General features: G+C 40.4%; 1 protein-coding gene and 54 non-coding genes across 55 annotated transcripts; 54 read left to right on the top strand and 1 right to left on the bottom strand.

The window, feature by feature from the left end:
• Positions 1 to 16: 16 nt before the first annotated feature.
• wash1 (WAS protein family homolog 1) lies at positions 17 to 6,602 on the bottom strand. The gene is made up of 11 exons (XM_027159340.2): positions 6,446 to 6,602; positions 5,576 to 5,716; positions 4,422 to 4,533; positions 4,087 to 4,233; positions 3,739 to 3,875; positions 3,431 to 3,566; positions 2,732 to 2,927; positions 2,440 to 2,631; positions 1,350 to 1,508; positions 884 to 952; positions 17 to 781 (listed from the first exon to the last, which is right to left on the bottom strand). Exons 1-11 carry the CDS (start codon positions 6,451 to 6,453, stop codon positions 633 to 635), a joined length of 1,446 nt encoding a protein of 481 aa, XP_027015141.1. The 5' UTR covers positions 6,454 to 6,602; the 3' UTR covers positions 17 to 632.
• Positions 6,603 to 6,854: 252 nt separating this feature from the next.
• Positions 6,855 to 6,965, top strand: trnal-caa. Its single transcript has 2 exons — positions 6,855 to 6,892; positions 6,920 to 6,965. It is a non-coding gene; the product is annotated as a tRNA-Leu (tRNA).
• A 160-nt stretch (positions 6,966 to 7,125) lies between these two features.
• Positions 7,126 to 7,236, top strand: trnal-uaa. The gene is made up of 2 exons: positions 7,126 to 7,163; positions 7,191 to 7,236. It is a non-coding gene; the product is annotated as a tRNA-Leu (tRNA).
• A 236-nt stretch (positions 7,237 to 7,472) lies between these two features.
• Positions 7,473 to 7,583, top strand: trnal-caa. Its single transcript has 2 exons — positions 7,473 to 7,510; positions 7,538 to 7,583. It is a non-coding gene; the product is annotated as a tRNA-Leu (tRNA).
• Positions 7,584 to 7,743: 160 nt separating this feature from the next.
• On the top strand, positions 7,744 to 7,854 carry trnal-caa. The gene is made up of 2 exons: positions 7,744 to 7,781; positions 7,809 to 7,854. It is a non-coding gene; the product is annotated as a tRNA-Leu (tRNA).
• A 507-nt stretch (positions 7,855 to 8,361) lies between these two features.
• On the top strand, positions 8,362 to 8,472 carry trnal-caa. The gene is made up of 2 exons: positions 8,362 to 8,399; positions 8,427 to 8,472. It is a non-coding gene; the product is annotated as a tRNA-Leu (tRNA).
• Positions 8,473 to 8,631: 159 nt separating this feature from the next.
• Positions 8,632 to 8,742, top strand: trnal-uaa. Its single transcript has 2 exons — positions 8,632 to 8,669; positions 8,697 to 8,742. It is a non-coding gene; the product is annotated as a tRNA-Leu (tRNA).
• Positions 8,743 to 8,978: 236 nt separating this feature from the next.
• trnal-caa lies at positions 8,979 to 9,089 on the top strand. The gene is made up of 2 exons: positions 8,979 to 9,016; positions 9,044 to 9,089. It is a non-coding gene; the product is annotated as a tRNA-Leu (tRNA).
• Positions 9,090 to 9,249: 160 nt separating this feature from the next.
• On the top strand, positions 9,250 to 9,360 carry trnal-uaa. Its single transcript has 2 exons — positions 9,250 to 9,287; positions 9,315 to 9,360. It is a non-coding gene; the product is annotated as a tRNA-Leu (tRNA).
• Positions 9,361 to 9,596: 236 nt separating this feature from the next.
• Positions 9,597 to 9,707, top strand: trnal-caa. Its single transcript has 2 exons — positions 9,597 to 9,634; positions 9,662 to 9,707. It is a non-coding gene; the product is annotated as a tRNA-Leu (tRNA).
• Positions 9,708 to 9,866: 159 nt separating this feature from the next.
• trnal-uaa lies at positions 9,867 to 9,977 on the top strand. The gene is made up of 2 exons: positions 9,867 to 9,904; positions 9,932 to 9,977. It is a non-coding gene; the product is annotated as a tRNA-Leu (tRNA).
• A 577-nt stretch (positions 9,978 to 10,554) lies between these two features.
• Positions 10,555 to 10,665, top strand: trnal-caa. Its single transcript has 2 exons — positions 10,555 to 10,592; positions 10,620 to 10,665. It is a non-coding gene; the product is annotated as a tRNA-Leu (tRNA).
• A 160-nt stretch (positions 10,666 to 10,825) lies between these two features.
• Positions 10,826 to 10,936, top strand: trnal-caa. The gene is made up of 2 exons: positions 10,826 to 10,863; positions 10,891 to 10,936. It is a non-coding gene; the product is annotated as a tRNA-Leu (tRNA).
• Positions 10,937 to 11,171: 235 nt separating this feature from the next.
• trnal-caa lies at positions 11,172 to 11,282 on the top strand. The gene is made up of 2 exons: positions 11,172 to 11,209; positions 11,237 to 11,282. It is a non-coding gene; the product is annotated as a tRNA-Leu (tRNA).
• A 167-nt stretch (positions 11,283 to 11,449) lies between these two features.
• On the top strand, positions 11,450 to 11,560 carry trnal-caa. Its single transcript has 2 exons — positions 11,450 to 11,487; positions 11,515 to 11,560. It is a non-coding gene; the product is annotated as a tRNA-Leu (tRNA).
• A 510-nt stretch (positions 11,561 to 12,070) lies between these two features.
• Positions 12,071 to 12,181, top strand: trnal-caa. The gene is made up of 2 exons: positions 12,071 to 12,108; positions 12,136 to 12,181. It is a non-coding gene; the product is annotated as a tRNA-Leu (tRNA).
• Positions 12,182 to 12,416: 235 nt separating this feature from the next.
• trnal-caa lies at positions 12,417 to 12,527 on the top strand. Its single transcript has 2 exons — positions 12,417 to 12,454; positions 12,482 to 12,527. It is a non-coding gene; the product is annotated as a tRNA-Leu (tRNA).
• A 161-nt stretch (positions 12,528 to 12,688) lies between these two features.
• trnal-uaa lies at positions 12,689 to 12,799 on the top strand. The gene is made up of 2 exons: positions 12,689 to 12,726; positions 12,754 to 12,799. It is a non-coding gene; the product is annotated as a tRNA-Leu (tRNA).
• Positions 12,800 to 13,242: 443 nt separating this feature from the next.
• trnal-uaa lies at positions 13,243 to 13,353 on the top strand. The gene is made up of 2 exons: positions 13,243 to 13,280; positions 13,308 to 13,353. It is a non-coding gene; the product is annotated as a tRNA-Leu (tRNA).
• Positions 13,354 to 13,930: 577 nt separating this feature from the next.
• On the top strand, positions 13,931 to 14,041 carry trnal-caa. The gene is made up of 2 exons: positions 13,931 to 13,968; positions 13,996 to 14,041. It is a non-coding gene; the product is annotated as a tRNA-Leu (tRNA).
• Positions 14,042 to 14,202: 161 nt separating this feature from the next.
• On the top strand, positions 14,203 to 14,313 carry trnal-uaa. The gene is made up of 2 exons: positions 14,203 to 14,240; positions 14,268 to 14,313. It is a non-coding gene; the product is annotated as a tRNA-Leu (tRNA).
• Positions 14,314 to 14,548: 235 nt separating this feature from the next.
• On the top strand, positions 14,549 to 14,659 carry trnal-caa. The gene is made up of 2 exons: positions 14,549 to 14,586; positions 14,614 to 14,659. It is a non-coding gene; the product is annotated as a tRNA-Leu (tRNA).
• A 167-nt stretch (positions 14,660 to 14,826) lies between these two features.
• trnal-uaa lies at positions 14,827 to 14,937 on the top strand. The gene is made up of 2 exons: positions 14,827 to 14,864; positions 14,892 to 14,937. It is a non-coding gene; the product is annotated as a tRNA-Leu (tRNA).
• A 235-nt stretch (positions 14,938 to 15,172) lies between these two features.
• trnal-caa lies at positions 15,173 to 15,283 on the top strand. Its single transcript has 2 exons — positions 15,173 to 15,210; positions 15,238 to 15,283. It is a non-coding gene; the product is annotated as a tRNA-Leu (tRNA).
• A 162-nt stretch (positions 15,284 to 15,445) lies between these two features.
• On the top strand, positions 15,446 to 15,556 carry trnal-uaa. Its single transcript has 2 exons — positions 15,446 to 15,483; positions 15,511 to 15,556. It is a non-coding gene; the product is annotated as a tRNA-Leu (tRNA).
• A 443-nt stretch (positions 15,557 to 15,999) lies between these two features.
• Positions 16,000 to 16,110, top strand: trnal-uaa. Its single transcript has 2 exons — positions 16,000 to 16,037; positions 16,065 to 16,110. It is a non-coding gene; the product is annotated as a tRNA-Leu (tRNA).
• A 576-nt stretch (positions 16,111 to 16,686) lies between these two features.
• Positions 16,687 to 16,797, top strand: trnal-caa. Its single transcript has 2 exons — positions 16,687 to 16,724; positions 16,752 to 16,797. It is a non-coding gene; the product is annotated as a tRNA-Leu (tRNA).
• A 157-nt stretch (positions 16,798 to 16,954) lies between these two features.
• trnal-uaa lies at positions 16,955 to 17,065 on the top strand. The gene is made up of 2 exons: positions 16,955 to 16,992; positions 17,020 to 17,065. It is a non-coding gene; the product is annotated as a tRNA-Leu (tRNA).
• Positions 17,066 to 17,301: 236 nt separating this feature from the next.
• trnal-caa lies at positions 17,302 to 17,412 on the top strand. Its single transcript has 2 exons — positions 17,302 to 17,339; positions 17,367 to 17,412. It is a non-coding gene; the product is annotated as a tRNA-Leu (tRNA).
• Positions 17,413 to 17,572: 160 nt separating this feature from the next.
• Positions 17,573 to 17,683, top strand: trnal-uaa. Its single transcript has 2 exons — positions 17,573 to 17,610; positions 17,638 to 17,683. It is a non-coding gene; the product is annotated as a tRNA-Leu (tRNA).
• A 578-nt stretch (positions 17,684 to 18,261) lies between these two features.
• Positions 18,262 to 18,372, top strand: trnal-caa. Its single transcript has 2 exons — positions 18,262 to 18,299; positions 18,327 to 18,372. It is a non-coding gene; the product is annotated as a tRNA-Leu (tRNA).
• A 161-nt stretch (positions 18,373 to 18,533) lies between these two features.
• Positions 18,534 to 18,644, top strand: trnal-uaa. The gene is made up of 2 exons: positions 18,534 to 18,571; positions 18,599 to 18,644. It is a non-coding gene; the product is annotated as a tRNA-Leu (tRNA).
• A 236-nt stretch (positions 18,645 to 18,880) lies between these two features.
• Positions 18,881 to 18,991, top strand: trnal-caa. The gene is made up of 2 exons: positions 18,881 to 18,918; positions 18,946 to 18,991. It is a non-coding gene; the product is annotated as a tRNA-Leu (tRNA).
• A 160-nt stretch (positions 18,992 to 19,151) lies between these two features.
• On the top strand, positions 19,152 to 19,262 carry trnal-uaa. The gene is made up of 2 exons: positions 19,152 to 19,189; positions 19,217 to 19,262. It is a non-coding gene; the product is annotated as a tRNA-Leu (tRNA).
• A 235-nt stretch (positions 19,263 to 19,497) lies between these two features.
• On the top strand, positions 19,498 to 19,608 carry trnal-caa. Its single transcript has 2 exons — positions 19,498 to 19,535; positions 19,563 to 19,608. It is a non-coding gene; the product is annotated as a tRNA-Leu (tRNA).
• Positions 19,609 to 19,768: 160 nt separating this feature from the next.
• Positions 19,769 to 19,879, top strand: trnal-caa. The gene is made up of 2 exons: positions 19,769 to 19,806; positions 19,834 to 19,879. It is a non-coding gene; the product is annotated as a tRNA-Leu (tRNA).
• Positions 19,880 to 20,039: 160 nt separating this feature from the next.
• On the top strand, positions 20,040 to 20,150 carry trnal-caa. Its single transcript has 2 exons — positions 20,040 to 20,077; positions 20,105 to 20,150. It is a non-coding gene; the product is annotated as a tRNA-Leu (tRNA).
• A 507-nt stretch (positions 20,151 to 20,657) lies between these two features.
• trnal-caa lies at positions 20,658 to 20,768 on the top strand. Its single transcript has 2 exons — positions 20,658 to 20,695; positions 20,723 to 20,768. It is a non-coding gene; the product is annotated as a tRNA-Leu (tRNA).
• A 160-nt stretch (positions 20,769 to 20,928) lies between these two features.
• trnal-uaa lies at positions 20,929 to 21,039 on the top strand. The gene is made up of 2 exons: positions 20,929 to 20,966; positions 20,994 to 21,039. It is a non-coding gene; the product is annotated as a tRNA-Leu (tRNA).
• Positions 21,040 to 21,617: 578 nt separating this feature from the next.
• Positions 21,618 to 21,728, top strand: trnal-caa. The gene is made up of 2 exons: positions 21,618 to 21,655; positions 21,683 to 21,728. It is a non-coding gene; the product is annotated as a tRNA-Leu (tRNA).
• A 161-nt stretch (positions 21,729 to 21,889) lies between these two features.
• trnal-uaa lies at positions 21,890 to 22,000 on the top strand. The gene is made up of 2 exons: positions 21,890 to 21,927; positions 21,955 to 22,000. It is a non-coding gene; the product is annotated as a tRNA-Leu (tRNA).
• Positions 22,001 to 22,236: 236 nt separating this feature from the next.
• Positions 22,237 to 22,347, top strand: trnal-caa. Its single transcript has 2 exons — positions 22,237 to 22,274; positions 22,302 to 22,347. It is a non-coding gene; the product is annotated as a tRNA-Leu (tRNA).
• Positions 22,348 to 22,506: 159 nt separating this feature from the next.
• trnal-uaa lies at positions 22,507 to 22,617 on the top strand. Its single transcript has 2 exons — positions 22,507 to 22,544; positions 22,572 to 22,617. It is a non-coding gene; the product is annotated as a tRNA-Leu (tRNA).
• A 235-nt stretch (positions 22,618 to 22,852) lies between these two features.
• trnal-caa lies at positions 22,853 to 22,963 on the top strand. The gene is made up of 2 exons: positions 22,853 to 22,890; positions 22,918 to 22,963. It is a non-coding gene; the product is annotated as a tRNA-Leu (tRNA).
• Positions 22,964 to 23,130: 167 nt separating this feature from the next.
• trnal-uaa lies at positions 23,131 to 23,241 on the top strand. The gene is made up of 2 exons: positions 23,131 to 23,168; positions 23,196 to 23,241. It is a non-coding gene; the product is annotated as a tRNA-Leu (tRNA).
• Positions 23,242 to 23,476: 235 nt separating this feature from the next.
• On the top strand, positions 23,477 to 23,587 carry trnal-caa. Its single transcript has 2 exons — positions 23,477 to 23,514; positions 23,542 to 23,587. It is a non-coding gene; the product is annotated as a tRNA-Leu (tRNA).
• Positions 23,588 to 23,758: 171 nt separating this feature from the next.
• trnal-caa lies at positions 23,759 to 23,869 on the top strand. Its single transcript has 2 exons — positions 23,759 to 23,796; positions 23,824 to 23,869. It is a non-coding gene; the product is annotated as a tRNA-Leu (tRNA).
• A 160-nt stretch (positions 23,870 to 24,029) lies between these two features.
• trnal-uaa lies at positions 24,030 to 24,140 on the top strand. The gene is made up of 2 exons: positions 24,030 to 24,067; positions 24,095 to 24,140. It is a non-coding gene; the product is annotated as a tRNA-Leu (tRNA).
• Positions 24,141 to 24,375: 235 nt separating this feature from the next.
• Positions 24,376 to 24,486, top strand: trnal-caa. Its single transcript has 2 exons — positions 24,376 to 24,413; positions 24,441 to 24,486. It is a non-coding gene; the product is annotated as a tRNA-Leu (tRNA).
• A 442-nt stretch (positions 24,487 to 24,928) lies between these two features.
• On the top strand, positions 24,929 to 25,039 carry trnal-uaa. The gene is made up of 2 exons: positions 24,929 to 24,966; positions 24,994 to 25,039. It is a non-coding gene; the product is annotated as a tRNA-Leu (tRNA).
• A 235-nt stretch (positions 25,040 to 25,274) lies between these two features.
• On the top strand, positions 25,275 to 25,385 carry trnal-caa. Its single transcript has 2 exons — positions 25,275 to 25,312; positions 25,340 to 25,385. It is a non-coding gene; the product is annotated as a tRNA-Leu (tRNA).
• Positions 25,386 to 25,544: 159 nt separating this feature from the next.
• trnal-uaa lies at positions 25,545 to 25,655 on the top strand. The gene is made up of 2 exons: positions 25,545 to 25,582; positions 25,610 to 25,655. It is a non-coding gene; the product is annotated as a tRNA-Leu (tRNA).
• A 235-nt stretch (positions 25,656 to 25,890) lies between these two features.
• On the top strand, positions 25,891 to 26,001 carry trnal-caa. Its single transcript has 2 exons — positions 25,891 to 25,928; positions 25,956 to 26,001. It is a non-coding gene; the product is annotated as a tRNA-Leu (tRNA).
• Positions 26,002 to 26,160: 159 nt separating this feature from the next.
• trnal-uaa lies at positions 26,161 to 26,271 on the top strand. The gene is made up of 2 exons: positions 26,161 to 26,198; positions 26,226 to 26,271. It is a non-coding gene; the product is annotated as a tRNA-Leu (tRNA).
• Positions 26,272 to 26,507: 236 nt separating this feature from the next.
• On the top strand, positions 26,508 to 26,618 carry trnal-caa. The gene is made up of 2 exons: positions 26,508 to 26,545; positions 26,573 to 26,618. It is a non-coding gene; the product is annotated as a tRNA-Leu (tRNA).
• The last annotated feature ends 422 nt before the right edge of the window (positions 26,619 to 27,040 follow it).

Below are 27,040 nucleotides of genomic sequence, written 5' to 3'. Positions count from 1 at the left end.
TTTTTTTTTTTTTTTAACTTCCTTTAAGGCTTCCTGCACACAATATGCCTCAGCCATGTGTTTTCCCAGCAGATGGTCGGAAATAATCAGTGCATAAAGAATGTAATTACACAAATGACTCTTCAGATGCTCATATTTTATACTGAACACGTTTTCACAAGTTTCCTTCCTAGGTTTTGTGTATTTTATGCTTTCATATAAGAGGGATGGAGAAATCATAACTAGACCACTGGACAAGTCAAAGCTCAGGTTTCTGCCCAGTCCAGAAGCTAATGTAATACAATGAGTTAATCAGCTTGTTAAGTATCACATTGCTTATGCAAGATGGCAAAAAAAAAAAAAAATCTCAATCCTTTTGATGATTTGTGCTGCTAAAACGAGCTGAGGATACGGATCTGTTAACATTGACTGAGTTTCTTTACATCATCTTTACATCATCTAGATCTTTAGAACACTGATACAGATATGTATGTTTAGCAAATGATCACAAGTTAGTGGACACTGGAAGCATCGAACCCTTTTTTAACATGACCCGAATGATTCTAAGTCACGCCTGTTGTGCTGCCGCGGCTTCAGAACGTTCGTCTGCCCTTTCGGTTCTTAAAGAGTCATTCAGAAGTGGTCCGTAATGGCTATGCCTCCCAGTCATCTTCGTCCTCTGCGGTAGGCTGTTGGGGAGCAGGAAGGGGCGGGATCACATCTGACATTCTGGCAAACGCGCTGCCGGAGCTGCCAGCTGGTTCTGTGGAGTCTCCGCCTCCTGGGACTTTACCCGAGATGCCTGTAGATAACACGGTGGTGTGTGTTGTTAAACAGAATGAAGTAAAACAAGAATCTTTACTAACTGTTTAACTATTTTATTCGTAAAAGATAAAAGTCCTACCTTTCCTCCGCATGGCCAATTTATTAAAGAGATCAGACATGAAATCTCCTCCACTGGATGCTGCTACAACTGAAAGACAGAAAATAACCAGGTTAAGGAGGTACATTAACATATACAGACTCACAAACCTGATGGTGGTAAAAGATTAAGAACATGCAGTAATAAAACAAATAACAGTCAGAGGAATGTTTTTATCTCAGCTTTCTAAATGACGATGAACAGCAATATTTAAGATTTTAGTATACTGAATTTGGTCTTGCTGATGAAGCAATCCTGAACCAAAGTAGTCATATAATCTAAACAGAGTGTTGAGAGCTGCTTTATTAGAACCCATGAGAGCTTATAGGAATGAAACCCCTGTAAAAGAAAATCAGGCTGAAGGCCAGTGTAGTCACGAGCATCCTGTGCTGTAAAGTACTTCTTTTGTACAGTTTTATCTGCCGTGTGTTCAGTTCCCGACTCTGACCTTGCTCCTGCTCCTTCTGTTTCTTCTTTTCCATCTTTCTTTCTTTAACGTTGCGCAGTTTGGCTTTTCCGATGCCGCCTGCGTTACGAATAGACTCGAGTAAGCTGGCGCGCCCATCTGAAGGCTGCGGAACCTCTGAAGGGGTGCCTTTTACTGTACCTTACACACACATACACACACACACAGAAAGCAACAGATTGGGCATGTGTAGCTTTTATAAAGACATATCTCAAAAATATAAGTTAGATGTAATTGGCAATGCAATACAATTGTACAGTGCCTTACATGACTATCATTTTAAGGATCAAGCATATAAATGATTCCACAATTTAATTTAAAGCAATAAATTATGATAATAATAATAATAATAATAATAATAATAATAACAATGGTAAAATATATGTTGCTTGCAGACTTTTTTGCACAACATTATATCATGGTATGTAATCTCTCAGTTGTATGTATCTCTCCTGTATTACTAAAGGAAACTGATGAGCTGTGGGTGGGGCATGCATATGAGCAAGGCATGACTGTGGGCGGGGCATGCATATGAGCAAGGCATGACTGTGGGCGGGGCATGCATATGAGCAAGGCATTACTGTGGGCAGGGCATGCATAAAAGTAGGGCATGCCTGTGGGCAGAGCATGCATATGAGTAGGGCATACCTATGGGCAGAGTGTGCATATGAGTAGGGCATGACTGTGGGCGGGGCATGTATATGAGCAAGGCATGTCTGTGGGTGGGGCATGCATATGAACAAGGCATGTCTGTGGGCGGGGCATGCATATGAACAAGGCATTACTGTGGGCGGGGCATGCATATGAACAAGGCATGACTGTGGGCGAGACATGCATATGAACAAGGCATGACTGTGGCGGGGCATGCATATGAACAAGGCATGACTGTGGCGGGGCATGCATATGAACAAGACATGACTGTGGGCGGGGCATGCATATGAACAAAACATGACTGTGGGCGGGGCATGCATATGAACAAGGCATGAATATGGGTGGGGCATGCATATGAGCAAGGCATGTCTGTGGGCGTAGTGTGCATATGAGTAGGGCATGCATATGAGTAGGCGCATACCTGGGGGCGGAGCATGAGTAGATATACCTCCAATACCTTTGTCCTCTGGAACAGCAGGAGGTGGTGGAGGAGGAGGGGGTGGGGCTGGAGAAGCTCCAAGAGGAGGAACTGTAACCTGGGGAGACTCAGGAGGAGGGGGTGGAGGAGGAGGAGGCGGAGGTGGAGGAGGAGCCTCGGATCGGAACTGAGAGCCTGAAATATGAAAACAGACAAAAAAAAACAGATCAAAGTTTATTCCTGTTTCTGCTTTAATCCAGTTTTATTAATACAGTTTTCAACCTGGGTCAGTTACCATCTTCATGTTCTGTGCCAAAAGAGGGCAGCTCTGGAATTGTTGCACTGACAGCACCAGAAGGGGCGAAGCCTGGGCCGAGGTCAGCGCTGTACATGAGGTCATCGGCAATGCCAGGCAGGTCGGGCAGATAAGAGGGCACATCGATCTCAGGCACTTTTCCCAGGTCTGGCACGTAGAAATAATTTTCTGCAGTCTTATAAATAAAGACAGAAAATAAAATAACTAAAAAAATAGATGGTTGAAAGTAAAGTCTCTATAACAGCAGACCTGACAGAAGCGTGACCTATAATTAAAAATAAATCCCAGGTCTATATTATTGCATGCGTTCTTATATGCCGTCGTTTCCATGGTAACAATTCGAACATTTATTGCACGATTGCTGTTGTTATATGTTGTTTAATAGGGATAAAAACAATAAAGATGTTAACTTGTTAAAAAAGTTACTTTGCAGAACAGAGCAGAACATGGAAATCTTTTCAATCATGTGTAAAAGTGATTAAAACAGAGGCAGTGAAATGCTTCGTATCTCAAAAGACAATACAATACAATTTTTTATGAGCTAGCTATTTTCAGACTGTGCATAAATCAACAAGATTGTGCTTATTGTGTTTGGACTGAAAGGATCCTGTTTCACCTTCATCTCCCAATAACACTCCTGCTGGAAGACCGAAGCTCTCTCTTGTGTCTGACTCTCACCTGTCTCTCTAGTTGCTCTCGTTTAGTGATGGATAGCGGTGCATCAAACGGCTTCTCATCCTTCTCGGTTTCTAGTGTATTGTGGGTTTTAGTGACGACTCCCGCCAGGGGATCCAGGAACACATACTTTTTATATCTACGCACAAGTAAGAACATGGTAATGGTCTGAGAACTCATTTACAATAGTGTATACGTTACCAAAGATCTGAGACCAAGCAGAATGATAAAAAAGACACCACGTAAACGGGGGGTGTGTGTGTGTGTGTGTGTGTGTGTGTGTGTGTGTGTGTGTGTGTGTGTAAACTCACAGGTTCTCTGTGGTGTTAAAGAGCAGCAAAGAGCTGACGGAGCTGATGTTTCTTGGCAGACTCCCCAGGCCCTCCTCGGTCTCATCCTCTGAGCGCTTCTTAGTGTTCACCCAAACTGGAAAATACATCGACTTCTCCTGCAACACACAAGAACAAGGACATGATGAAAGCACAAAAAAATAATAATAATAAAAATTAGTTTTACTATAAAAATTCAGTTTCATTAATTGTACCATTCAGAGGGTTTTGAGAGTTCACACTTTTCAGAAACATCAGTATCACATTAAAACAGAAAGAAAATCGGATTTTTGGAACCTGGAAAAAAGGAAAAAAATAGACGTCACTCACCTGTAAGGCCTTGTCATCAAGGGGGCGAAGCTTGCCCTGTACTTTGTAACGAGGTCGTTTCTGAGATGCTGGATCTACAGCACCCACAAATAAGGAAGAATAATCCTGCAGTTTCTCAGGAGCAGGGTATTTAGCACTGGAGAAAACCTAAACATACATAGACACACACACACACACACACCGAATTATTTTCTTGCACATGTACACACCCGCAAATACTATTCACACCTTTACATGTAATCATGTAAAAGCTGCATGTCTCAAGTGGCCATGAATTAATACCAGAGCTACAGCATCGTATTATCAGATTATAAATACAGAGTAATTTAAGGGACCTTGGTGGCTTTCTTGCTTCCTTTAATCTTGTGGACTCGAGCTTGTACCAGGTTAATGCGGTCAGTAACGGCCTGAAGGTGAGCACGGTTACTCTCCACACGCTGAGACACCCTGCAAAAACAAAAGGCTCAATTGTGTGTGTGTGTGTGTGTGTGTGTGTGTGTGTGTGTGTGTGTGTGTGTGTGTGTGTGTGTTTGAATGGCCAGTATAATTTCTCCTACAACACAATATATAAAATATATACAAGTATTGTGTTGCCTGTAGAGCTTAGCTAATGTGTGTAAGCTACATAAAGCATACAAGCCTGGGCATGTACACACACACGTACTTAAGTACACCCTGTTGCCTAGTGAGGAGTGAAATGCGCTGAAATGAAGAGAAATTTGTTTTAAAAAAAAAAGTGAGGGGAGAGTGGGAGAGAGAGCGCATGAGAGAGAGCATCCTAATGGAGCTGACCCAGAAAACCAGCAGTTATCTTTATACACACACACACAGCAAAACATCTCTCCTCCACCATGTTGTCATGGTAACACTACCATTGGTTTTTCAATTCCTGCAGCTGATATTAGAATATCTGAGCACTCACTCACACACACACACTTTTTCTGCTCCATATCTGTCTTTTAATTTTCACATAATAAAATTATTTATTTAATTATTTAACAAATCATGAAATACATTTGAAAACAAAGTATGTTAATGAGGAAGATCAGGGTTCTGTATAATCCTCATTAGCACATGCTGGGATGAGGGCTGAGAAAATAATTAATGAATGATATTTACATTTTGCATATGCATCTTATTCTACCTTCTAAAGTGTTCAGGTTTGTTATGAGACAAAACTCGGGTTGCCATGTGCACTTTTTTTCATTTGACATTTACACATAACTGTACGTTCGTGAAATTCGGTTGACTAAAATACCTCTCTTTAAATGCCAAAAACGACATCTGAACTTTATTAAAATAATTTGCTTTCATGTCCTTGACTAAAAAAATAAAATGACATCAAAAAAAAAAGAAAAAGAAAATGAGAAAAAAAAGAAAATTTACCAGTCTCAGCAAAATATAATTACTGCTAGCTGATTGGATGGGTGTTTTGACGGACGGACGGACAGACAGACATACAGATAACATCAAATGGGTGGATAATTACCTGCTGAAGATATCTGTGGAGATCATTTCCAAATACAGCAGGGCATCAGTGATCTGGTGCACAGCTTCTTCCCTCCTCAGGTCCTGCTGGATCAATGGCACAGAATAGACCTGGCCCTCCAGGTGGTGATTCTGTGTCATCCTACACATACACATCATCATCATCATCATCATCATCATCATCATCATCACACACAACATCCTCCTCTTCCTCATCATCCTCACACACCCAACTGAACCATTGCACAGAAGCAGACAGATGGATCAGTATGTAAACAGGTTTGTATATAAATACATGGTGTGTGATTAGACAAACCACTGACATGTTTAAAACCCCGATTAAACACTACTTGTTCCTTACTCTAGTTGACTACAAGGTTTTAGCTGTCAGGATTTTTAGCTCCATCACACCAACTCATTTTGCAGCTTGGTGACTTCTTATAAAGTGTCAATGGACCAACAAAGAGGCTTTTTTTTATTGTATAGCATTTCTTATTTTCATCATTTTTTACTGTAACACCGGAAGGAATTTCTTTCTTTTTCTTAATCTCCATAACAATAACAACAACAACAACAACAACAGAACTTTAATAAACCAGAAACGGGTAAATCTTGTTTTACTAACTAATAAACTGACTAAAAAGTCATATTATCGCAGCGTGTGTAAAACGACAGGTAATAAAATAAAGACGAATAAAGAGAAATAAGATAAAATAGCGTCTGCATCCTTTCCCAGTAATATAAACAGCTAACATGCTAACCGGCTAGCTAACGAAGCTAAAGCTAATCACAAGACAAAAACAAACCAAGCAACAAAACAAACCAAATTACTTCGGTTGGTTATCACACCAAACGTCAGGGGAAAACGTACCTGCCCATTTATAGAGTCGAGCTCTAAACTTTAAAAGCCAGATGATTTTCTGTCCTCACATTACAGACTGAAGCTACACAGGTCGAACCTCCCTCAGTCAGCTGACAGGATTAACTGTCGATTTGCGATGACAGATTCGTTACTGATTCGTTAAGTAAAACTTTATATCCACAAACTAATTTCATCAAAATTTATTTTAAAATTTTATTTATACATTTTAAATATTAAATTAAAAATATACCAGAATTATTAAGGAAATACAAGCAATTAGGTGGATTATAACTAGTTAAATAATTAAATAGTAAAAAAAATAATAAGGGGAAAACTTATCAAATCTGTCAAGTTGGCCGTGTAGTCTAAACAATCAAAAGCAATGAGAGGTAACAAGTCTCGATTAGTCAGCATGTCTGTCAGAATGGCCGAGCGGTCTAAGGCGCCAGACTCAAGGTTCGTTACCTTCCAGTGTGCTGGGTGTTCTGGTCTCCACATGGAGGCGTGGGTTCAAATCCCACTTCTGACAGTTTTTAGTTACTGACTGGAAGTCTTAATAAAAATCATAAATGTATCCCCTGTGACACAAATGTTTAGAGAAAACTAGCCATTATGCTGATTTATTAGACAACTGTACAGAACATAAATTAAATAAAAAAAAAAAATAAGAAAAAGAGCTGGACATCCCAGTAAGAATGGCCGAGCGGTCTAAGGCGCCAGACTTAAGGTTCGTTACCTTCCAGGGTGCTGGGTGTTCTGGTCTCCACATGGAGGCGTGGGTTCAAATCCCTCTTCTGACAGTTATTTGTTACTGACTGGAAGTCTTAATAAAACTCATAAATGTATCCCCTGCAACGCAATTGTTTAGGCAAAACTAACAGAACACCCAGCAACCTGGAAGGTAACAAGCATTGAGTCTGGCGACTGCGACACAATTATTTAAGCAAAACTAGCTATTATGCTGGTTTATTAGATAACCATACAGAAAATAAATTAAATTAAATAAAAAAATTAAGAAAAAGAGCTGGGCATCCCAGTCAGAATGGCCGAGTGGTCTAAGGCGCCAGACTCAAGGTTCGTTACCTTCCAGTGTGCTGGGTGTTCTGGTCTCCACATGGAGGCGTGGGTTCAAATCCCACTTCTGACAGTTATGTGTTACTGACTGGAAGTCTTAATAAAAATCATAAATGTATCCCCTGTGACACAAATGTTTAGAGAAAACTAGCCATTATGCTGATTTATTAGATAACTGTACAGAACATAAATTAAATTAAAAAAAAAAATAAGAAAAAGAGCTGGGCATCCCAGTCAGAATGGCCGAGTGGTCTAAGGCGCCAGACTCAAGGTTCATTACCTTCCAGTGTGCTGGGTGTTCTGGTCTCCACATGGAGGCGTGGGTTCAAATCCCACTTCTGACAGTTATTTGTTACTGACTGGAAGTCTTAATAAAAATCATAAATGTATCCCCTGTGACACAAATGTTTAGAGAAAACTAGCCATTATGCTGATTTATTAGATAACTGTACAGAAGATAAATTAAATAAAAAAAAAAAATAAGAAAAGGAGCTGGGCATCCCAGTCAGAACGGCCGAGTGGTCTAAGGCGCCAGACTTAAGGTTCGTTACCTTCCAGGTTGCTGGGTGTTCTGGTCTACACATGGAGGCGTGGGTTCAAATCCCTCTTCTGACAGTTATTTGTTACTGACTGGAAGTCTTAATAAAACTCATAAATGTATCCCCTGCAACGCAATTGTTGAGGCAAAACTAACAGAACACCCAGCAACCTGGAAGGTAACAAGCATTGAGTCTGGCACCTGCGACACAATTATTTAAGCAAAACTAGCTATTATGCTGGTTTATTAGATAACCATACAGAAAATGAATTAAATAAAATTAAAAAATTAAGAAAAAGAGCTGGGCATCCCAGTCAGAATGGCCGAGCGGTCTAAGGCGCCAGACTCAAGGTTCGTTACCTTCCAGTGTGCTGGGTGTTCTGGTCTCCACATGGAGGCGTGGGTTCAAATCCCACTTCTGACAGTTTTTTGTTACTGACTGGAAGTCTTAATAAAAATCATAAATGTATCCCCTGTGACACAAATGTTTAGAGAAAACTAGCCATTATGCTGATTTATTAGACAACTGTACAGAACATAAATTAAATAAAATAAAAAAAAAGAAAAAGAGCTGGGCATCCCAGTAAGAATGGCCGAGCGGTCTAAGGCGCCAGACTTAAGGTTCGTTACCTTCCAGGGTGCTGGGTGTTCTGGTCTCCACATGGAGGCGTGGGTTCAAATCCCTCTTCTGACAGTTATTTGTTACTGACTGGAAGTCTTAATAAAACTCATAAATGTATCCCCTGCAACGCAATTGTTTAGGCAAAACTAACAGAACACCCAGCAACCTGGAAGGTAACAAGCATTGAGTCTGGCGACTGCGACACAATTATTTAAGCAAAACTAGCTATTATGCTGGTTTATTAGATAACCATACAGAAAATAAATTAAATTAAATAAAAAAATTAAGAAAAAGAGCTGGGCATCCCAGTCAGAATGGCCGAGTGGTCTAAGGCGCCAGACTCAAGGTTCGTTACCTTCCAGTGTGCTGGGTGTTCTGGTCTCCACATGGAGGCGTGGGTTCAAATCCCACTTCTGACAGTTATTTGTTACTGACTGGAAGTCTTAATAAAAATCATAAATGTATCCCCTGTGACACAAATGTTTAGAGAAAACTAGCCATTATGCTGATTTATTAGATACTTGTACAGAACATAAATTAAATAAAAAAAAAAAATAAGACAAAGAGCTGGGCATCCCAGTCAGAATGGCCGAGTGGTCTAAGGTGCCAGACTTAAGGTTCGATACCTTCCAGGGTGTTGGGTGTTCTGGTCTCCACATGGAGGCGTGGGTTCAAGTCCCTCTTCTGACAATTATTTGTTACTGACTGGAAGTCTTAATAAAACTCATAAATGTATCCCCTGCAACGCAATTGTTGAGGCAAAACTAACAGAACACCCAGCAACCTGGAAGGTAACAAGCATTGAGTCTGGCACCTGCGACACAATTATTTAAGCAAAACTAGCTATTATGCTGGTTTATTAGATAACCATACAGAAAATGAATTAAATAAAATTAAAAAATTAAGAAAAAGAGCTGGGCATCCCAGTCAGAATGGCCGAGCGGTCTAAGGCGCCAGACTCAAGGTTTGTTACCTTCCAGTGTGCTGGGTGTTCTGGTCTCCACATGGAGGCGTGGGTTCAAATCCCACTTCTGACAGTTATTTGTTACTGACTGGAAGTCTTAATAAAAATCATAAATGTATCCCCTGTGACACAAATGTTTAGAGAAAACTAGCCATTATGCTGATTTATAAGATAACTGTACAGAACATAAATTAAATAAAATAAAAAAAAAGAAAAAGAGCTGGGCATCCCAGTCAGAATGGCCGAGTGGTCTAAGGCGCCAGACTTAAGGTTCGTTACCTTCCAGGGTGCTGGGTGTTCTGGTCTCCACATGGAGGCGTGGGTTCAAATCCCTCTTCTGACAGTTATTTGTTACTGACTGGAAGTCTTAATGAAACTCATAAATGTAGCCCCTGCAACACAATTGTTTAGGCAAAACTAACAGAACACCCAGCAACCTGGAAGGTAACAAGCATTGAGTCTGGCGCCTGCGACACAATTATTTAGGCAAAAGTAGCCATTGTACTGATTTATTGGATAACCGTACAGAAGATAAATTAAATAAAAATAAATAAGAAAAAAAGCTGCCACTCCAGTCAGAAAGGCCGAGTGGTCTAAGGCGCCAGACTCAAGGTTTGTTACCTTCCAGGTTGCTGGGTGTTCTGGTCTCCACATGGAGGCGTGGGTTCAAATCCCTCTTCTGACAATTATTTGTTACTGACTGGAAGTCTTAATAAAACTCATAAATGTATCCCCTGCAACGCAATTGTTGAGGCAAAACTAACAGAACACCCAGCAACCTGGAAGGTAACAAGCATTGAGTCTGGCGCCTGCGACACAATTATTTAAGCAAAACTAGCTATTATGCTGGTTTATTAGATAACCATACAGAAAATAAATTAAATAAAATTAAAAATTAAGAAAAAGAGCTGGGCGTACCAGTCAGAATGGCCGAGCGGTCTAAGGCGCCAGACTCAAGGTTCGTTACCTTCCAGTGTGCTGGGTGTTCTGGTCTCCACATGGAGGCGTGGGTTCAAATCCCACTTCTGACAGTTATTTGTTACTGACTGGAAGTCTTAATAAAAATCATAAATGTATCCCCTGTGACACAAATGTTTAGAGAAAACTAGCCATTATGCTGATTTATTAGATAACTGTACAGAACATAAATTAAATAAAAAAAAAAAATAAGAAAAAGAGCTGGGCATCCCAGTCAGAATGGCCGAGTGGTCTAAGGCGCCAGACTTAAGGTTCGTTACCTTCCAGGGTGCTGGGTGTTCTGGTCTCCACATGGAGGCGTGGGTTCAAATCCCTCTTCTGACAGTTATTTGTTACTGACTGGAAGTCTTAATAAAACTCATAAATGTATCCCCTGCAACGCAATTGTTGAGGCAAAACTAACAGAACACCCAGCAACCTGGAAGGTAACAAGCATTGAGTCTGGCGCCTGCGACACAATTATTTAAGCAAAACTAGCTATTATGCTGGTTTATTAGATAACTATACAGAAAATAAATTAAATAAAATTAAAAATTAAGAAAAAGAGCTGGGCATCCCAGTCAGAATGGCCGAGCGGTCTAAGGCGCCAGACTCAAGGTTCGTTACCTTCCAGTGTGCTGGGTGTTCTGGTCTCCACATGGAGGCGTTGGTTCAAATCCCACTTCTGACAGTTTTTTGTTACTGACTGGAAGTCTTAATAAAAATCATAAATGTATCCCCTGTGACACAAATGTTTAGAGAAAACTAGCCATTATGCTGATTTATTAGACAACTGTACAGAACATGAATTAAAAATTAAATAAATAAAAAAAATAAGAAAAAGAGCTGGGCATCCCAGTCAGAATGGCCGAGTGGTCTAAGGCGCCAGACTTAAGGTTCGTTACCTTCCAGGGTGCTGGGTGTTCTGGTCTCCACATGGAGGCGTGGGTTCAAATCCCTCTTCTGACAGTTATTTGTTACTGACTGGAAGTCTTAATGAAACTCATAAATGTATCCCCTGCAACACAATTGTTTAGGCAAAACTAACAGAACACCCAGCAACCTGGAAGGTAACAAGCATTGAGTCTGGCGCCTGCGACACAATTATTTAGGCAAAAGTAGCCATTGTACTGATTTATTGGATAACCGTACAGAAGATAAATTAAATAAAAATAAATAAGAAAAAAAGCTGCAACTTCAGTCAGAAAGGCCAAGTGGTCTAAGGCGCCAGACTCAAGGTTTGTTACCTTCCAGGTTGCTGGGTGTTCTGGTCTCCACATGGAGGTGTGGGTTCAAATCCCTCTTCTGACAATTATTTGTTACTGACTGGAAGTCTTAATAAAAATCATAAATGTATCCCCTGTGACACAAATGTTTAGAGAAAACTAGCCATTATGCTGATTTATTAGATAACTGTACAGAACATAAATTAAAAATTAAATTAATAAAAAAAAATAAGAAAAAGAGCTGGGCATCCCAGTCAGAATGGCCGAGTGGTCTAAGGCGCCAGACTTAAGGTTCGTTACCTTCCAGGGTGCTGGGTGTTCTGGTCTCCACATGGAGGCGTGGGTTCAAATCCCTCTTCTGACAGTTATTTGTTACTGACTGGAAGTCTTAATAAAACTCATAAATGTATCCCCTGCAACGCAATTGTTGAGGCAAAACTAACAGAACACCCAGCAACCTGGAAGGTAACAAGCATTGAGTCTGGCACCTGCGACACAATTATTTAAGCAAAACTAGCTATTATGCTGGTTTATTAGATAACTATACGGAAAATAAATTAAATTAAATTAAAAATTAAGAAAAAGAGCTGAGCATCCCAGTCAGAATGGCCGAGCGGTCTAAGGCGCCAGACTCAAGGTTCGTTACCTTCCAGTGTGCTGGGTGTTCTGGTCTCCACATGGAGGCGTGGGTTCAAATCCCTCTTCTGACAGTTATTTGTTACTGACTGGAAGTCTTAATAAAAATCATAAATGTATCCCCTGTGACACAAATGTTTAGAGAAAACTAGCCATTATGCTGATTTATTAGATAACTGTACAGAACATAAATTAAATAAAAAAAAAAAAATAAGAAAAAGAGCTGGGCATCCCAGTCAGAATGGCCGAGTGGTCTAAGGCGCCAGACTTAAGGTTCGTTACCTTCCAGGGTGCTGGGTGTTCTGGTCTCCACATGGAGGCGTGGGTTCAAATCCCTCTTCTGACAGTTATTTGTTACTGACTGGAAGTCTTAATAAAAATCATAAATGTATCCCCTGTGAGACAAATGTTGAGGCAAAACTAACAGAACACCCAGCAACCTGGAAGGTATCGAGCATTGAGTCTGGCACCTGCGACACAATTATTTAAGCAAAACTAGCTATTATGCTGGTTTATTAGATAACCATACAGAAAATAAATTAAATAAAATTAAAAAATTAAGAAAAAGAGCTGGGCATCCCAGTCAGAATGGCCGAGCGGTTCAAATGGGTTCAAATCCCACTTCTGACAGTTTTTTGTTACTGACTGGAAGTCTTAATAAAAATCATAAATGTATCCCCTGTGACACAAATGTTTAGAGAAAACTAGCCATTATGCTGATTTATTAGATAACTGTACAGAACATAAATTAAATTAAAAAAAAAATAAGAAAAAGAGCTGGGCATCCCAGTCAGAATGGCCGAGTGGTCTAAGGCGCCAGACTTAAGGTTCGTTACCTTCCAGGGTGCTGGGTGTTCTGGTCTCCACATGGAGGCGTGGGTTCAAATCCCTCTTCTGACAGTTATTTGTTACTGACTGGAAGTCTTAATGAAACTCATAAATGTATCCCCTGCAACACAATTGTTTAGGCAAAACTAACAGAACACCCAGCAACCTGGAAGGTAACAAGCATTGAGTCTGGCGCCTGCGACACAATTATTTAGGCAAAAGTAGCCATTGTACTGATTTATTGGATAACCGTACAGAAGATAAATTAAATAAAAATAAATAAGAAAAAAAGCTGCAACTTCAGTCAGAAAGGCCAAGTGGTCTAAGGCGCCAGACTCAAGGTTTGTTACCTTCCAGGTTGCTGGGTGTTCTGGTCTCCACATGGAGGTGTGGGTTCAAATCCCTCTTCTGACAATTATTTGTTACTGACTGGAAGTCTTAAAAAAACTCATAAATGTATCCCCTGCAACGCAATTGTTGAGGCAAAACTAACAGAACACCCAGCAACCTGGAAGGTAACAAGCATTGAGTCTGGCGCCTGCGACACAATTATTTAGGCAAAAGTAGCCATTGTACTGATTTATTGGATAACCGTATAGAAGATAAATTAAATAAAAATAAAAATTAAGAAAAAGAGCTGGGCATCCCAGTCAGAATGGCCGAGCGGTCTAAGGCGCCAGACTCAAGGTTTGTTACCTTCCAGTGTGCTGGGTGTTCTGGTCTCCACATGGAGGCGTGGGTTCAAATCCCACTTCTGACAGTTATTTGTTACTGACTGGAAGTCTTAATAAAAATCATAAATGTATCCCCTGTGACACAAATGTTTAGAGAAAACTAGCCATTATGCTGATTTATTAGATAACTGTACAGAACATAAATTAAATAAAATAAAAAAAATAAGAAAAAGAGCTGGGCATCCCAGTCAGAATGGCCGAGTGGTCTAAGGCGCCAGACTTAAGGTTCGTTACCTTCCAGGGTGCTGGGTGTTCTGGTCTCCACATGGAGGCGTGGGTTCAAATACCTCTTCTGACAGTTATTTGTTACTGACTGGAAGTCTTAATGAAACTCATAAATGTATCCCCTGCAACACAATTGTTTAGGCAAAACTAACAGAACACCCAGCAACCTGGAAGGTAACAAGCATTGAGTCTGGCGCCTGCGACACAATTATTTAAGCAAAACTAGCTATTATGCTGGTTTATTAGATAACCATACAGAAAATAAATTAAATAAAATTAAAAATTAAGAAAAAGAGCTGGGCATACCAGTCAGAATGGCCGAGCGGTCTAAGGCGCCAGACTCAAGGTTCGTTACCTTCCAGTGTGCTGGGTGTTCTGGTTTCCACATGGAGGTGTGGGTTCAAATCCCACTTCTGACAGTTATTTGTTACTGACTGGAAGTCTTAATAAAAATCATAAATGTATCCCCTGTGACACAAATGTTTAGAGAAAACTAGCCATTATGCTGATTTATTAGATAACTGTACAGAACATAAATTAAAAATTAAATTAATAAAAAAAATAAGAAAAAGAGCTGGGCATCCCAGTCAGAATGGCCGAGTGGTCTAAGGCGCCAGACTTAAGGTTCGTTACCTTCCAGGGTGCTGGGTGTTCTGGTCTCCACATGGAGGCGTGGGTTCAAATCCCTCTTCTGACAGTTATTTGTTACTGACTGGAAGTCTTAATAAAACTCATAAATGTATCCCCTGCAACGCAATTGTTGAGGCAAAACTAACAGAACACCCAGCAACCTGGAAGGTAACAAGCATTGAGTCTGGCACCTGCGACACAATTATTTAAGCAAAACTAGCTATTATGCTGGTTTATTAGATAACTATACGGAAAATAAATTAAATTAAATTAAAAATTAAGAAAAAGAGCTGAGCATCCCAGTCAGAATGGCCGAGCGGTCTAAGGCGCCAGACTCAAGGTTCGTTACCTTCCAGTGTGCTGGGTGTTCTGGTCTCCACATGGAGGCGTGGGTTCAAATCCCTCTTCTGACAGTTATTTGTTACTGACTGGAAGTCTTAATAAAAATCATAAATGTATCCCCTGTGACACAAATGTTTAGAGAAAACTAGCCATTATGCTGATTTATTAGATAACTGTACAGAACATAAATTAAATTAAAAAAAAAAAAATAAGAAAAAGAGCTGGGCATCCCAGTCAGAATGGCCGAGTGGTCTAAGGCGCCAGACTTAAGGTTCGTTACCTTCCAGGGTGCTGGGTGTTCTGGTCTCCACATGGAGGCGTGGGTTCAAATCCCTCTTCTGACAGTTATTTGTTACTGACTGGAAGTCTTAATAAAAATCATAAATGTATCCCCTGTGAGACAAATGTTGAGGCAAAACTAACAGAACACCCAGCAACCTGGAAGGTATCGAGCATTGAGTCTGGCACCTGCGACACAATTATTTAAGCAAAACTAGCTATTATGCTGGTTTATTAGATAACCATACAGAAAATAAATTAAATTAAATTAAAAAATTAAGAAAAAGAGCTGGGCATCCCAGTCAGAATGGCCGAGCGGTTCAAATGGGTTCAAATCCCACTTCTGACAGTTTTTTGTTACTGACTGGAAGTCTTAATAAAAATCATAAATGTATCCCCTGTGACACAAATGTTTAGAGAAAACTAGCCATTATGCTGATTTATTAGATAACTGTACAGAACATAAATTAAATTAAAAAAAAAATAAGAAAAAGAGCTGGGCATCCCAGTCAGAATGGCCGAGTGGTCTAAGGCGCCAGACTTAAGGTTCGTTACCTTCCAGGGTGCTGGGTGTTCTGGTCTCCACATGGAGGCGTGGGTTCAAATCCCTCTTCTGACAGTTATTTGTTACTGACTGGAAGTCTTAATGAAACTCATAAATGTATCCCCTGCAACACAATTGTTTAGGCAAAACTAACAGAACACCCAGCAACCTGGAAGGTAACAAGCATTGAGTCTGGCGCCTGCGACACAATTATTTAGGCAAAAGTAGCCATTGTACTGATTTATTGGATAACCGTACAGAAGATAAATTAAATAAAAATAAATAAGAAAAAAGCTGCAACTTCAGTCAGAAAGGCCAAGTGGTCTAAGGCGCCAGACTCAAGGTTTGTTACCTTCCAGGTTGCTGGGTGTTCTGGTCTCCACATGGAGGTGTGGGTTCAAATCCCTCTTCTGACAATTATTTGTTACTGACTGGAAGTCTTAAAAAAACTCATAAATGTATCCCCTGCAACGCAATTGTTGAGGCAAAACTAACAGAACACCCAGCAACCTGGAAGGTAACAAGCATTGAGTCTGGCGCCTGCGACACAATTATTTAGGCAAAAGTAGCCATTGTACTGATTTATTGGATAACCGTATAGAAGATAAATTAAATAAAAATAAAAATTAAGAAAAAGAGCTGGGCATCCCAGTCAGAATGGCCGAGCGGTCTAAGGCGCCAGACTCAAGGTTTGTTACCTTCCAGTGTGCTGGGTGTTCTGGTCTCCACATGGAGGCGTGGGTTCAAATCCCACTTCTGACAGTTATTTGTTACTGACTGGAAGTCTTAATAAAAATCATAAATGTATCCCCTGTGACACAAATGTTTAGAGAAAACTAGCCATTATGCTGATTTATTAGATAACTGTACAGAACATAAATTAAATTAAAAAAAATAAGAAAAAGAGCTGGGCATCCCAGTCAGAATGGCCGAGTGGTGTAAGACGCCAGACTTAAGGTTCGATACCTTCCAGGGTGCTGGGTGTTCTGGTCTCCACATGGAGGCGTGGGTTCAAATCCCTCTTCTGACAGTTATTTGTTACTGACTGGAAGTCTTAATAAAACCCATAAATGTATCTCCTGCAACGCAATTGTTGAGGCAAAACTAACAGAACACCCAGTAACCTGGAAGGTAACAAGCATTGAGTCTGGCACCTGCGACACAATTATTTAAGCAAAACTAGCTATTATGCTGGTTTATTAGATAACCATACAGAAAATAAATTAAATAAAATTAAAAAATTAAGAAAAAGAGCCGGGCATCCCAGTCAGAATGGCCGAGCGGTCTAAGGCGCCAGACTCAAGGTTTGTTACCTTCCAGTGTGCTGGGTGTTCTGGTCTCCACATGGAGGCGTGGGTTCAAATCCCACTTCTGACAGTTATTTGTTACTGACTGGAAGTCTTAATAAAAATCATAAATGTATCCCCTGTGACACAAATGTTTAGAGAAAACTAGCCATTATGCTGATTTATTAGATAACTGTACAGAACATAAATTAAATTAAAAAAAAAAATAAGAAAAAGAGCTGGGCATCCCAGTCAGAATGGCCAAGTGGTCTAAGGCGCCAGACTTAAGGTTCGTTACCTTCCAGGGTGCTGGGTGTTCTGGTCTCCACATGGAGGCGTGGGTTCAAATCCCTCTTCTGACAGTTATTTGTTACTGACTGGAAGTCTTAATGAAACTCATAAATGTATCCCCTGCAACACAATTGTTTAGGCAAAACTAACAGAACACCCAGCAACCTGGAAGGTAACAAGCATTGAGTCTGGCGCCTGCGACACAATTATTTAGGCAAAAGTAGCCATTGTACTGATTTATTGGATAACCGTACAGAAGATAAATTAAATAAAAATAAATAAGAAAAAAAGCTGCCACTCCAGTCAGAAAGGCCGAGCGGTCTAAGGCGCCAGACTCAAGGTTTGTTACCTTCCAGGTTGCTGGGTGTTCTTGTCTCCACATGGAGGCGTGGGTTCAAATCCCTCTTCTGACAATTATTTGTTACTGACTGGAAGTCTTAATAAAACTCATAAATGTATCCCCTGCAACGCAATTGTTGAGGCAAAACTAACAGAACACCCAGCAACCTGGAAGGTAACAAGCATTGAGTCTGGCGCCTGCGAAACAATTATTTAAGCAAAACTAGCTATTATGCTGGTTTATTAGATAACCATACAGAAAAAAAATTAAATAAAATAAAAAAATTAAGAAAAAGAGCTGGGCATCCCAGTCAGAATGGCCGAGCGGTCTAAGGCGCCAGACTCAAGGTTCGTTACCTTCCAGTGTGCTGGGTGTTCTGGTCTCCACATGGAGGCGTGGGTTCAAATCCCACTTCTGACAGTTTTTTGTTACTGACTGGAAGTCTTAATAAAAATCATAAATGTATCCCCTGTGACACAAATGTTTAGAGAAAACTAGCCATTATGCTGATTTATTAGATAACTGTACAGAACATAAATTAAATAAAAAAAAAAAAATAAGAAAAAGAGCTGGGCATCCCAGTCAGAATGGCCGAGTGGTCTAAGGCGCCAGACTTAAGGTTCGTTACCTTCCAGGGTGCTGGGTGTTCTGGTCTCCACATGGAGGTGTGGGTTCAAATCCCTCTTCTAACAGTTATTTGTTACTGACTGGAAGTCTTAATAAAACTCATAAATGTATCCCCTGCAACGCAATTGTTGAGGCAAAACTAACAGAACACCCAGCAACCTGGAAGGTAACAAGCATTGAGTCTGGCACCTGCGACACAATTATTTAAGCAAAACTAGCTATTATGCTGGTTTATTAGATAACCATACAGAAAATAAATTAAATAAAATAAAAAAATTAAGAAAAAGAGCTGGGCATCCCAGTCAGAATGGCCGAGCGGTCTAAGGCGCCAGACTCAAGGTTTGTTACCTTCCAGTGTGCTGGGTGTTCTGGTCTCCACATGGAGGCGTGGGTTCAAATCCCACTTCTGACAGTTTTTTGTTACTGACTGGAAGTCTTAATAAAAATCATAAATGTATCCCCTGTGACACAAATGTTTAGAGAAAACTAGCCATTATGCTGATTTATTAGATAACTGTACAGAACATAAATTAAATAAAAAAAAAAAATAAGAAAAAGAGCTGGGCATCCCAGTCAGAATGGCCGAGTGGTCTAAGGCGCCAGACTTAAGGTTCGTTACCTTCCAGGGTGCTGGGTGTTCTGGTCTCCACATGGAGGCGTGGGTTCAAATCCCTCTTCTGACAGTTATTTGTTACTGACTGGAAGTCTTAATAAAACTCATAAATGTATCCCCGGCAACACAACTGTTTAGGCAAAACTAACAGAACACCCGGCAACCTGGAAGGTAACAAGCATTGAGTCTGGCGCCTGCGACACAATTATTTAGGCAAAAGTAGCCATTGTACTGATTTATTGGATAACCGTACAGAAGATAAATTAAATAAAAATAAAAATTAAGAAAAAGAGCTGGGCATCCCAGTCAGACTGGCCGAGCGGTCTAAGGCGCCAGACTCAAGGTTTGTTACCTTCCAGTGTGCTGGGTGTTCTGGTCTCCACATGGAGGTGTGGGTTCAAATCCCACTTCTGACAGTTATTTGTTACTGACTGGAAGTCTTAATAAAAATCATAAATGTATCCCCTGTGACACAAATGTTTAGAGAAAACTAGCCATTATGCTGATTTATTAGATAACTGTACAGAACATAAATTAAATTAAAAAAAAAAATAAGAAAAAGAGGTGGGCATCCCAGTCAGAATGGCCGAGTGGTCTAAGGCGCCAGACTCAAGGTTCGTTACCTTCCAGTGTGCTGGGTGTTCTGGTCTCCACATGGAGGCGTGGGTTCAAATCCCACTTCTGACAGTTATGTGTTACTGACTGGAAGTCTTAATAAAAATCATAAATGTATCCCCTGTGACACAAATGTTTAGAGAAAACTAGCCATTATGCTGATTTATTAGATAACTGTACAGAACATAAATTAAATTAAAAAAAAAAATAAGAAAAAGAGCTGGGCATCCCAGTCAGAATGGCCGAGTGGTCTAAGGCGCCAGACTCAAGGTTCATTACCTTCCAGTGTGCTGGGTGTTCTGGTCTCCACATGGAGGCGTGGGTTCAAATCCCACTTCTGACAGTTATTTGTTACTGACTGGAAGTCTTAATAAAAATCATAAATGTATCCCCTGTGACACAAATGTTTAGAGAAAACTAGCCATTATGCTGATTTATTAGATAACTGTACAGAAGATAAATTAAATTAAAAAAAAAAATAAGAAAAAGAGCTGGGCATCCCAGTCAGAACGGCCGAGTGGTCTAAGGCGCCAGACTTAAGGTTCGTTACCTTCCAGGTTGCTGGGTGTTCTGGTCTACACATGGAGGCGTGGGTTCAAATCCCTCTTCTGACAGTTATTTGTTACTGACTGGAAGTCTTAATAAAACTCATAAATGTATCCCCTGCAACGCAATTGTTGAGGCAAAACTAACAGAACACCCAGCAACCTGGAAGGTAACAAGCATTGAGTCTGGCACCTGCGACACAATTATTTAAGCAAAACTAGCTATTATGCTGGTTTATTAGATAACCATACAGAAAATGAATTAAATAAAATTAAAAAATTAAGAAAAAGAGCTGGGCATCCCAGTCAGAATGGCCGAGCGGTCTAAGGCGCCAGACTCAAGGTTTGTTACCTTCCAGTGTGCTGGGTGTTCTGGTCTCCACATGGAGGCGTGGGTTCAAATCCCACTTCTGACAGTTATTTGTTACTGACTGGAAGTCTTAATAAAAATCATAAATGTATCCCCTGTGACACAAATGTTTAGAGAAAACTAGCCATTATGCTGATTTATTAGATAACTGTACAGAACATAAATTAAATAAAAAAAAAAAATAAGAAAAAGAGCTGGGCATCCCAGTCAGAATGGCCGAGTGGTCTAAGGCGCCAGACTTAAGGTTCGTTACCTTCCAGGGTGCTGGGTGTTCTGGTCTCCACATGGAGGCGTGGGTTCAAATCCCTCTTCTGACAGTTATTTGTTACTGACTGGAAGTCTTAATGAAACTCATAAATGTATCCCCTGCAACACAATTGTTTAGGCAAAACTAACAGAACACCCAGCAACCTGGAAGGTAACAAGCATTGAGTCTGGCGCCTGCGACACAATTATTTAGGCAAAAGTAGCCATTGTACTGATTTATTGGATAACCGTACAGAAGATAAATTAAAAAAAAATAAATAAGAAAAAAAGCTGCCACTCCAGTCAGAAAGGCCGAGCGGTCTAAGGCGCCAGACTCAAGGTTTGTTACCTTCCAGGTTGCTGGGTGTTCTGGTCTCCACATGGAGGCGTGGGTTCAAATCCCTCTTCTGACAATTATTTGTTACTGACTGGAAGTCTTAATAAAACTCATAAATGTATCCCCTGCAACGCAATTGTTGAGGCAAAACTAACAGAACACCCAGCAACCTGGAAGGTAACAAGCATTGAGTCTGGCGCCTGCGACACAATTATTTAAGCAAAACTAGCTATTATGCTGGTTTATTAGATAACCATACAGAAAAAAAATTAAATAAAATAAAAAAATTAAGAAAAAGAGCTGGGCATCCCAGTCAGAATGGCCGAGCGGTCTAAGGCGCAAGACTCAAGGTTCGTTACCTTCCAGTGTGCTGGGTGTTCTGGTCTCCACATGGAGGCGTGGGTTCAAATCCCACTTCTGACAGTTTTTTGTTACTGACTGGAAGTCTTAATAAAAATCATAAATGTATCCCCTGTGACACAAATGTTTAGAGAAAACTAGCCATTATGCTGATTTATTAGATAACTGTACAGAACATAAATTAAATAAAAAAAAAAAAATAAGAAAAAGAGCTGGGCATCCCAGTCAGAATGGCCGAGTGGTCGAAGGCGCCAGACTTAAGGTTCGATACCTTCCAGGGTGCTGGGTGTTCTGGTCTCCACATGGAGGCGTGGGTTCAAATCCCTCTTCTGACAATTATTTGTTACTGACTGGAAGTCTTAATAAAACCCATAAATGTATCTCCTGCAACGCAATTGTTGAGGCAAAACTAACAGAACACCCAGCAACCTGGAAGGTAACAAGCATTGAGTCTGGCACCTGCGACACAATTATTTAAGCAAAACTAGCTATTATGCTGGTTTATTAGATAACCATACAGAAAATAAATTAAATAAAATTAAAAAATTAAGAAAAAGAGCTGGGCATCCCAGTCAGAATGGCCAAGCGGTCTAAGGCGCCAGACTCAAGGTTTGTTACCTTCCAGTGTGCTGGGTGTTCTGGTCTCCACATGGAGGCGTGGGTTCAAATCCCACTTCTGACAGTTATTTGTTACTGACTGGAAGTCTTAATAAAAATCATAAATGTATCCCCTGTGACACAAATGTTTAGAGAAAACTAGCCATTATGCTGATTTATTAGATAACTGTACAGAACATAAATTAAATTAAAAAAAAAATAAGAAAAAGAGCTGGGCATCCCAGTCAGAATGGCCGAGTGGTCTAAGGCGCCAGACTTAAGGTTCGTTACCTTCCAGGGTGCTGGGTGTTCTGGTCTCCACATGGAGGCGTGGGTTCAAATCCCTCTTCTGACAGTTATTTGTTACTGACTGGAAGTCTTAATAAAACTCATAAATGTATCCCCTGCAAAACAATTGTTTAGGCAAAACTAACAGAACACCCAGCAACCTGGAAGGTAACAAGCATTGAGTCTGGCGCCTGCGACACAATTATTTAAGCAAAACTAGCTATTATGCTGGTTTATTAGATAACCATACAGAAAATAAATTAAATAAAATTAAAAATTAAGAAAAAGAGCTGGGCATACCAGTCAGAATGGCCGAGCGGTCTAAGGCGCCAGACTCAAGGTTCGTTACCTTCCAGTGTGCTGGGTGTTCTGGTCTCCACATGGAGGTGTGGGTTCAAATCCCACTTCTGACAGTTATTTGTTACTGACTGGAAGTCTTAATAAAAATCATAAATGTATCCCCTGTGAGACAAATGTTTAGAGAAAACTAGCCATTATGCTGATTTATTAGATAACTGTACAGAACATAAATTAAAAATTAAATTAATAAAAAAAATAAGAAAAAGAGCTGGGCATCCCAGTCAGAATGGCCGAGTGGTCTAAGGCGCCAGACTTAAGGTTCGATACCTTCCAGGGTGCTGGGTGTTCTGGTCTCCACATGGAGGCGTGGGTTCAAATCCTTCTTCTGACAGTTATTTGTTACTGACTGGAAGTCTTAATAAAACTCATAAATGTATCCCCTGCAACGCAATTGTTGAGGCAAAACTAACAGAACACCCAGCAACCTGGAAGGTAACAAGCATTGAGTCTGGCGCCTGCGACACAATTATTTAAGCAAAACTAGCTATTATGCTGGTTTATTAGATAACCATACAGAAAATAAATTAAATAAAATTAAAAATTAAGAAAAAGAGCTGGGCATCCCAGTCAGAATGGCCGAGCGGTCTAAGGCGCCAGACTCAAGGTTCGTTACCTTCCAGGGTGCTGGGTGTTCTGGTCTCCACATGGAGGCGTGGGTTCAAATCCCTCTTCTGACAGTTATTTGTTACTGACTGGAAGTCTTAATAAAACTCATAAATGTATCCCCATTGAGTCTGGCGCCTGCGACACAATTATTTAAGCAAAACTAGCTATTATGCTGGTTTATTAGATAACCATACAGAAAATAAATTAAATAAAAATAAATAAGAAAAAAAGCTGCCACTCCAGTCAGAAAGGCCGAGTGGTCTAAGGCGCCAGACTCAAGGTTTGTTACCTTCCAGTGTGCTGGGTGTTCTGGTCTCCACATGCAGGCGTGGGTTCAAATCCCACTTCTGACAGTTATTTGTTACTGACTGGAAGTCTTAATAAAAATCATAAATGTATCCCCTGTGACACAAATGTTTAGAGAAAACTAGCCATTATGCTGATTTATTAGATAACTGTACAGAACATAAATTAAATTAAAAAAAAAAAAAAGACAAAGAGCTGGGCATCCCAGTCAGAATGGCCGAGTGGTCTAAGGCGCCAGACTTAAGGTTCGATACCTTCCAGGGTGCTGGGTGTTCTGGTCTCCACATGGAGGCGTGGGTTCAAATCCCTCTTCTGACAGTTATTTGTTACTGACTGGAAGTCTTAATAAAACTCATAAATGTATCCCCTGCAACGCAATTGTTGAGGCAAAACTAACAGAACACCCAGCAACCTGGAAGGTAACAAGCATTGAGTCTGGCGCCTGCGACACAATTATTTAAGCAAATCTAGCTATTATGCTGGTTTATTAGATAACCATACAGAAAATAAATTAAATAAAATTAAAAATTAAGAAAAAGAGCTGGGCATCCCAGTCAGAATGGCCGAGCGGTCTAAGGCGCCAGACTCAAGGTTCGTTACCTTCCAGGGTGCTGGGTGTTCTGGTCTCCACATGGAGGCGTGGGTTCAAATCCCTCTTCTGACAGTTATTTGTTACTGACTGGAAGTCTTAATAAAACTCATAAATGTATCCCTTTTGAGTCTGGCGCCTGCGACACAATTAGTTAAGCAAAACTAGCTATTATGCTGGTTTATTAGATAACCATACAGAAAATAAATTAAATAAAAATAAATAAGAAAAAAAGCTGCCACTCCAGTCAGAAAGGCCGAGTGGTCTAAGGCGCCAGACTCAAGGTTTGTTACCTTCCAGTGTGCTGGGTGTTCTGGTCTCCACATGCAGGTGTGGGTTCAAATCCCACTTCTGACAGTTATTTGTTACTGACTGGAAGTCTTAATAAAACTCATAAATGTATCCCCTGTGACACAAATGTTTAGAGAAAACTAGCCATTATGCTGATTTATTAGATAACTGTACAGAACATAAATTAAATAAAAATAAAAATTAAGAAAAAGAGCTGGGCATCCCAGTCAGAATGGCCGAGCGGTCTAAGGCGCCAGACTTAAGGTTCGTTACCTTCCAGGGTGCTGGGTGTTCTGGTCTCCACATGGAGGCATGGGTTCAAATCCCTCTTCTGACAGTTATTTGTTACTGACTGGAAGTCTTAATAAGACTCATAAATGTATCCCCTGCAACGCAATTGTTGAGGCAAAACTAACAGAACACCCAGCAACCTGGAAGGTAACAAGCATTGAGTCTGGCACCTGCGACACAATTATTTAAGCAAAACTAGCTATTATGCTGGTTTATTAGATAACTATACGGAAAATAAATTAAATTAAATTAAAAATTAAGAAAAAGAGCTGGGCATCCCAGTCAGAATGGCCGAGCGGTCTAAGGCGCCAGACTCAAGGTTTGTTACCTTCCAGTGTGCTGGGTGTTCTGGTCTCCACATGGAGGCGTGGGTTCAAATCCCACTTCTGATAGTTATTTGTTACTGACTGGAAGTCTTAAAAAAAATCATAAATGTATCCCCTGTGACACAAATGTTTAGAGAAAACTAGCCATTATGCTGATTTATTAGATAACTGTACAGAACATAAATTAAATTTAAAAAAAAATAAGAAAAAGAGCTGGGCATCCCAGTCAGAATGGCCGAGTGGTCTAAGGCGCCAGACTCAAGGTTCGATACCTTCCAGGGTGCTGGGTGTTCTGGTCTCCACATGGAGGCGTGGGTTCAAATCCCTCTTCTGACAGTTATTTGTTACTGACTGGAAGTCTTAATAAAACTCATAAATGTATCCCCTGCAACACAATTGTTTAGGCAAAACTAACAGAACACCCGGCAACCTGGAAGGTAACAAGCATTGAGTCTGGCGCCTGCGACACAATAATTTAGGCAAAAGTAGCCATTGTACTGATTTATTGGATAACCGTATAGAAGATAAATTAAATAAAAATAAAAATTAAGAAAAAGAGCTGGGCATCCCAGTCAGAATGGCCGAGCGGTCTAAGGCGCCAGACTCAAGGTTTGTTACCTTCCAGTATGCTGGGTGTTCTGGTCTCCACATGGAGGCGTGGGTTCAAATCCCACTTCTGACAGTTATTTGTTACTGACTGGAAGTCTTAATAAAAATCATAAATGTATCCCCTGTGACACAAATGTTTAGAGAAAACTAGACATTATGCTGATTTATTAGATAACTGTACAGAACATAAATTAAATAAAAAAAAAAATAAGAAAAAGAGCTGGGCATCCCAGTCAGAATGGCCGAGTGGTCTAAGGCGCCAGACTTAAGGTTCGTTACCTTCCAGGGTGCTGGGTGTTCTGGTCTCCACATGGAGGCGTGGGTTCAAATCCCTCTTCTGACAGTTATTTGTTACTGACTGGAAGTCTTAATAAAACTCATAAATGTATCCCCTGCAACGCAATTGTTGAGGCAAAACTAACAGAACACCCAGCAACCTGGAAGGTAACAAGCATTGAGTCTGGCACCTGCGACACAATTATTTAAGCAAAACTAGCTATTATGCTGGTTTATTAGATAACCATACAGAAAATAAATAAAATAAAAATGAAAAATTAAGAAAAAGAGCTGGGCATTCCAGTCAGAATGGCCGAGCGGTCTAAGGCGCCAGACTCAAGGTTCGTTACCTTCCAGTGTGCTGGGTGTTCTGGTCTCCCCATGGAGGCGTGGGTTCAAATCCCACTTCTGACAGTTATTTGTTACTGACTGGAAGTCTTAATAAAACTCATAAATGTATACCCTGTGACACAAATGTTTAGACAAAACTAGCCATTATGCTGATTTATTAGATAACTGTACGGAACATAAATTAAATTAAAAAAAAATTAAGAAAAAGAACTGGGCATCCCAGTCAGAATGGCCGAGTGGTCTAAGGCGCCAGACTCAAGGTTTGTTACCTTCCAGGTTGCTGGGTGTTCTGGTCTCCACATGGAGGAGTGGGTTCAAATCCCTCTTCTGACAGTTATTTGTTACTGACTGGAAGTCTTAATGAAACTCATAAATGTATCGCCTGCAACGCAATTGTTTAGGCAAAACTAACAGAACACCCAGCAACCTGGAAGGTAACAAGCATTGAGTCTGGCGCCTGCGACACAATTATTTAAGCAAAACTA

The sequence above is a fragment of the Tachysurus fulvidraco genome, chromosome 13 (assembly GCF_022655615.1).
Source record: "Tachysurus fulvidraco isolate hzauxx_2018 chromosome 13, HZAU_PFXX_2.0, whole genome shotgun sequence".
NCBI lineage: Eukaryota > Metazoa > Chordata > Actinopteri > Siluriformes > Bagridae > Tachysurus > Tachysurus fulvidraco.
This window is presented reverse-complemented; position numbering and strand designations above follow the sequence as displayed.

Excerpts from the sequence above, each read along its gene's own strand:
- wash1 (XM_027159340.2), bottom strand. Across the intron at positions 4,534-5,575 it reads TCCACAGATATCTTCAGCAG|GGTGTCTCAGCGTGTGGAGA; the intron begins GTAATTATCCAC and ends TTGTTTTTGCAG. Across the intron at positions 3,567-3,738 it reads TTTAACACCACAGAGAACCT|ATATAAAAAGTATGTGTTCC; the intron begins GTGAGTTTACAC and ends ACTTGTGCGTAG.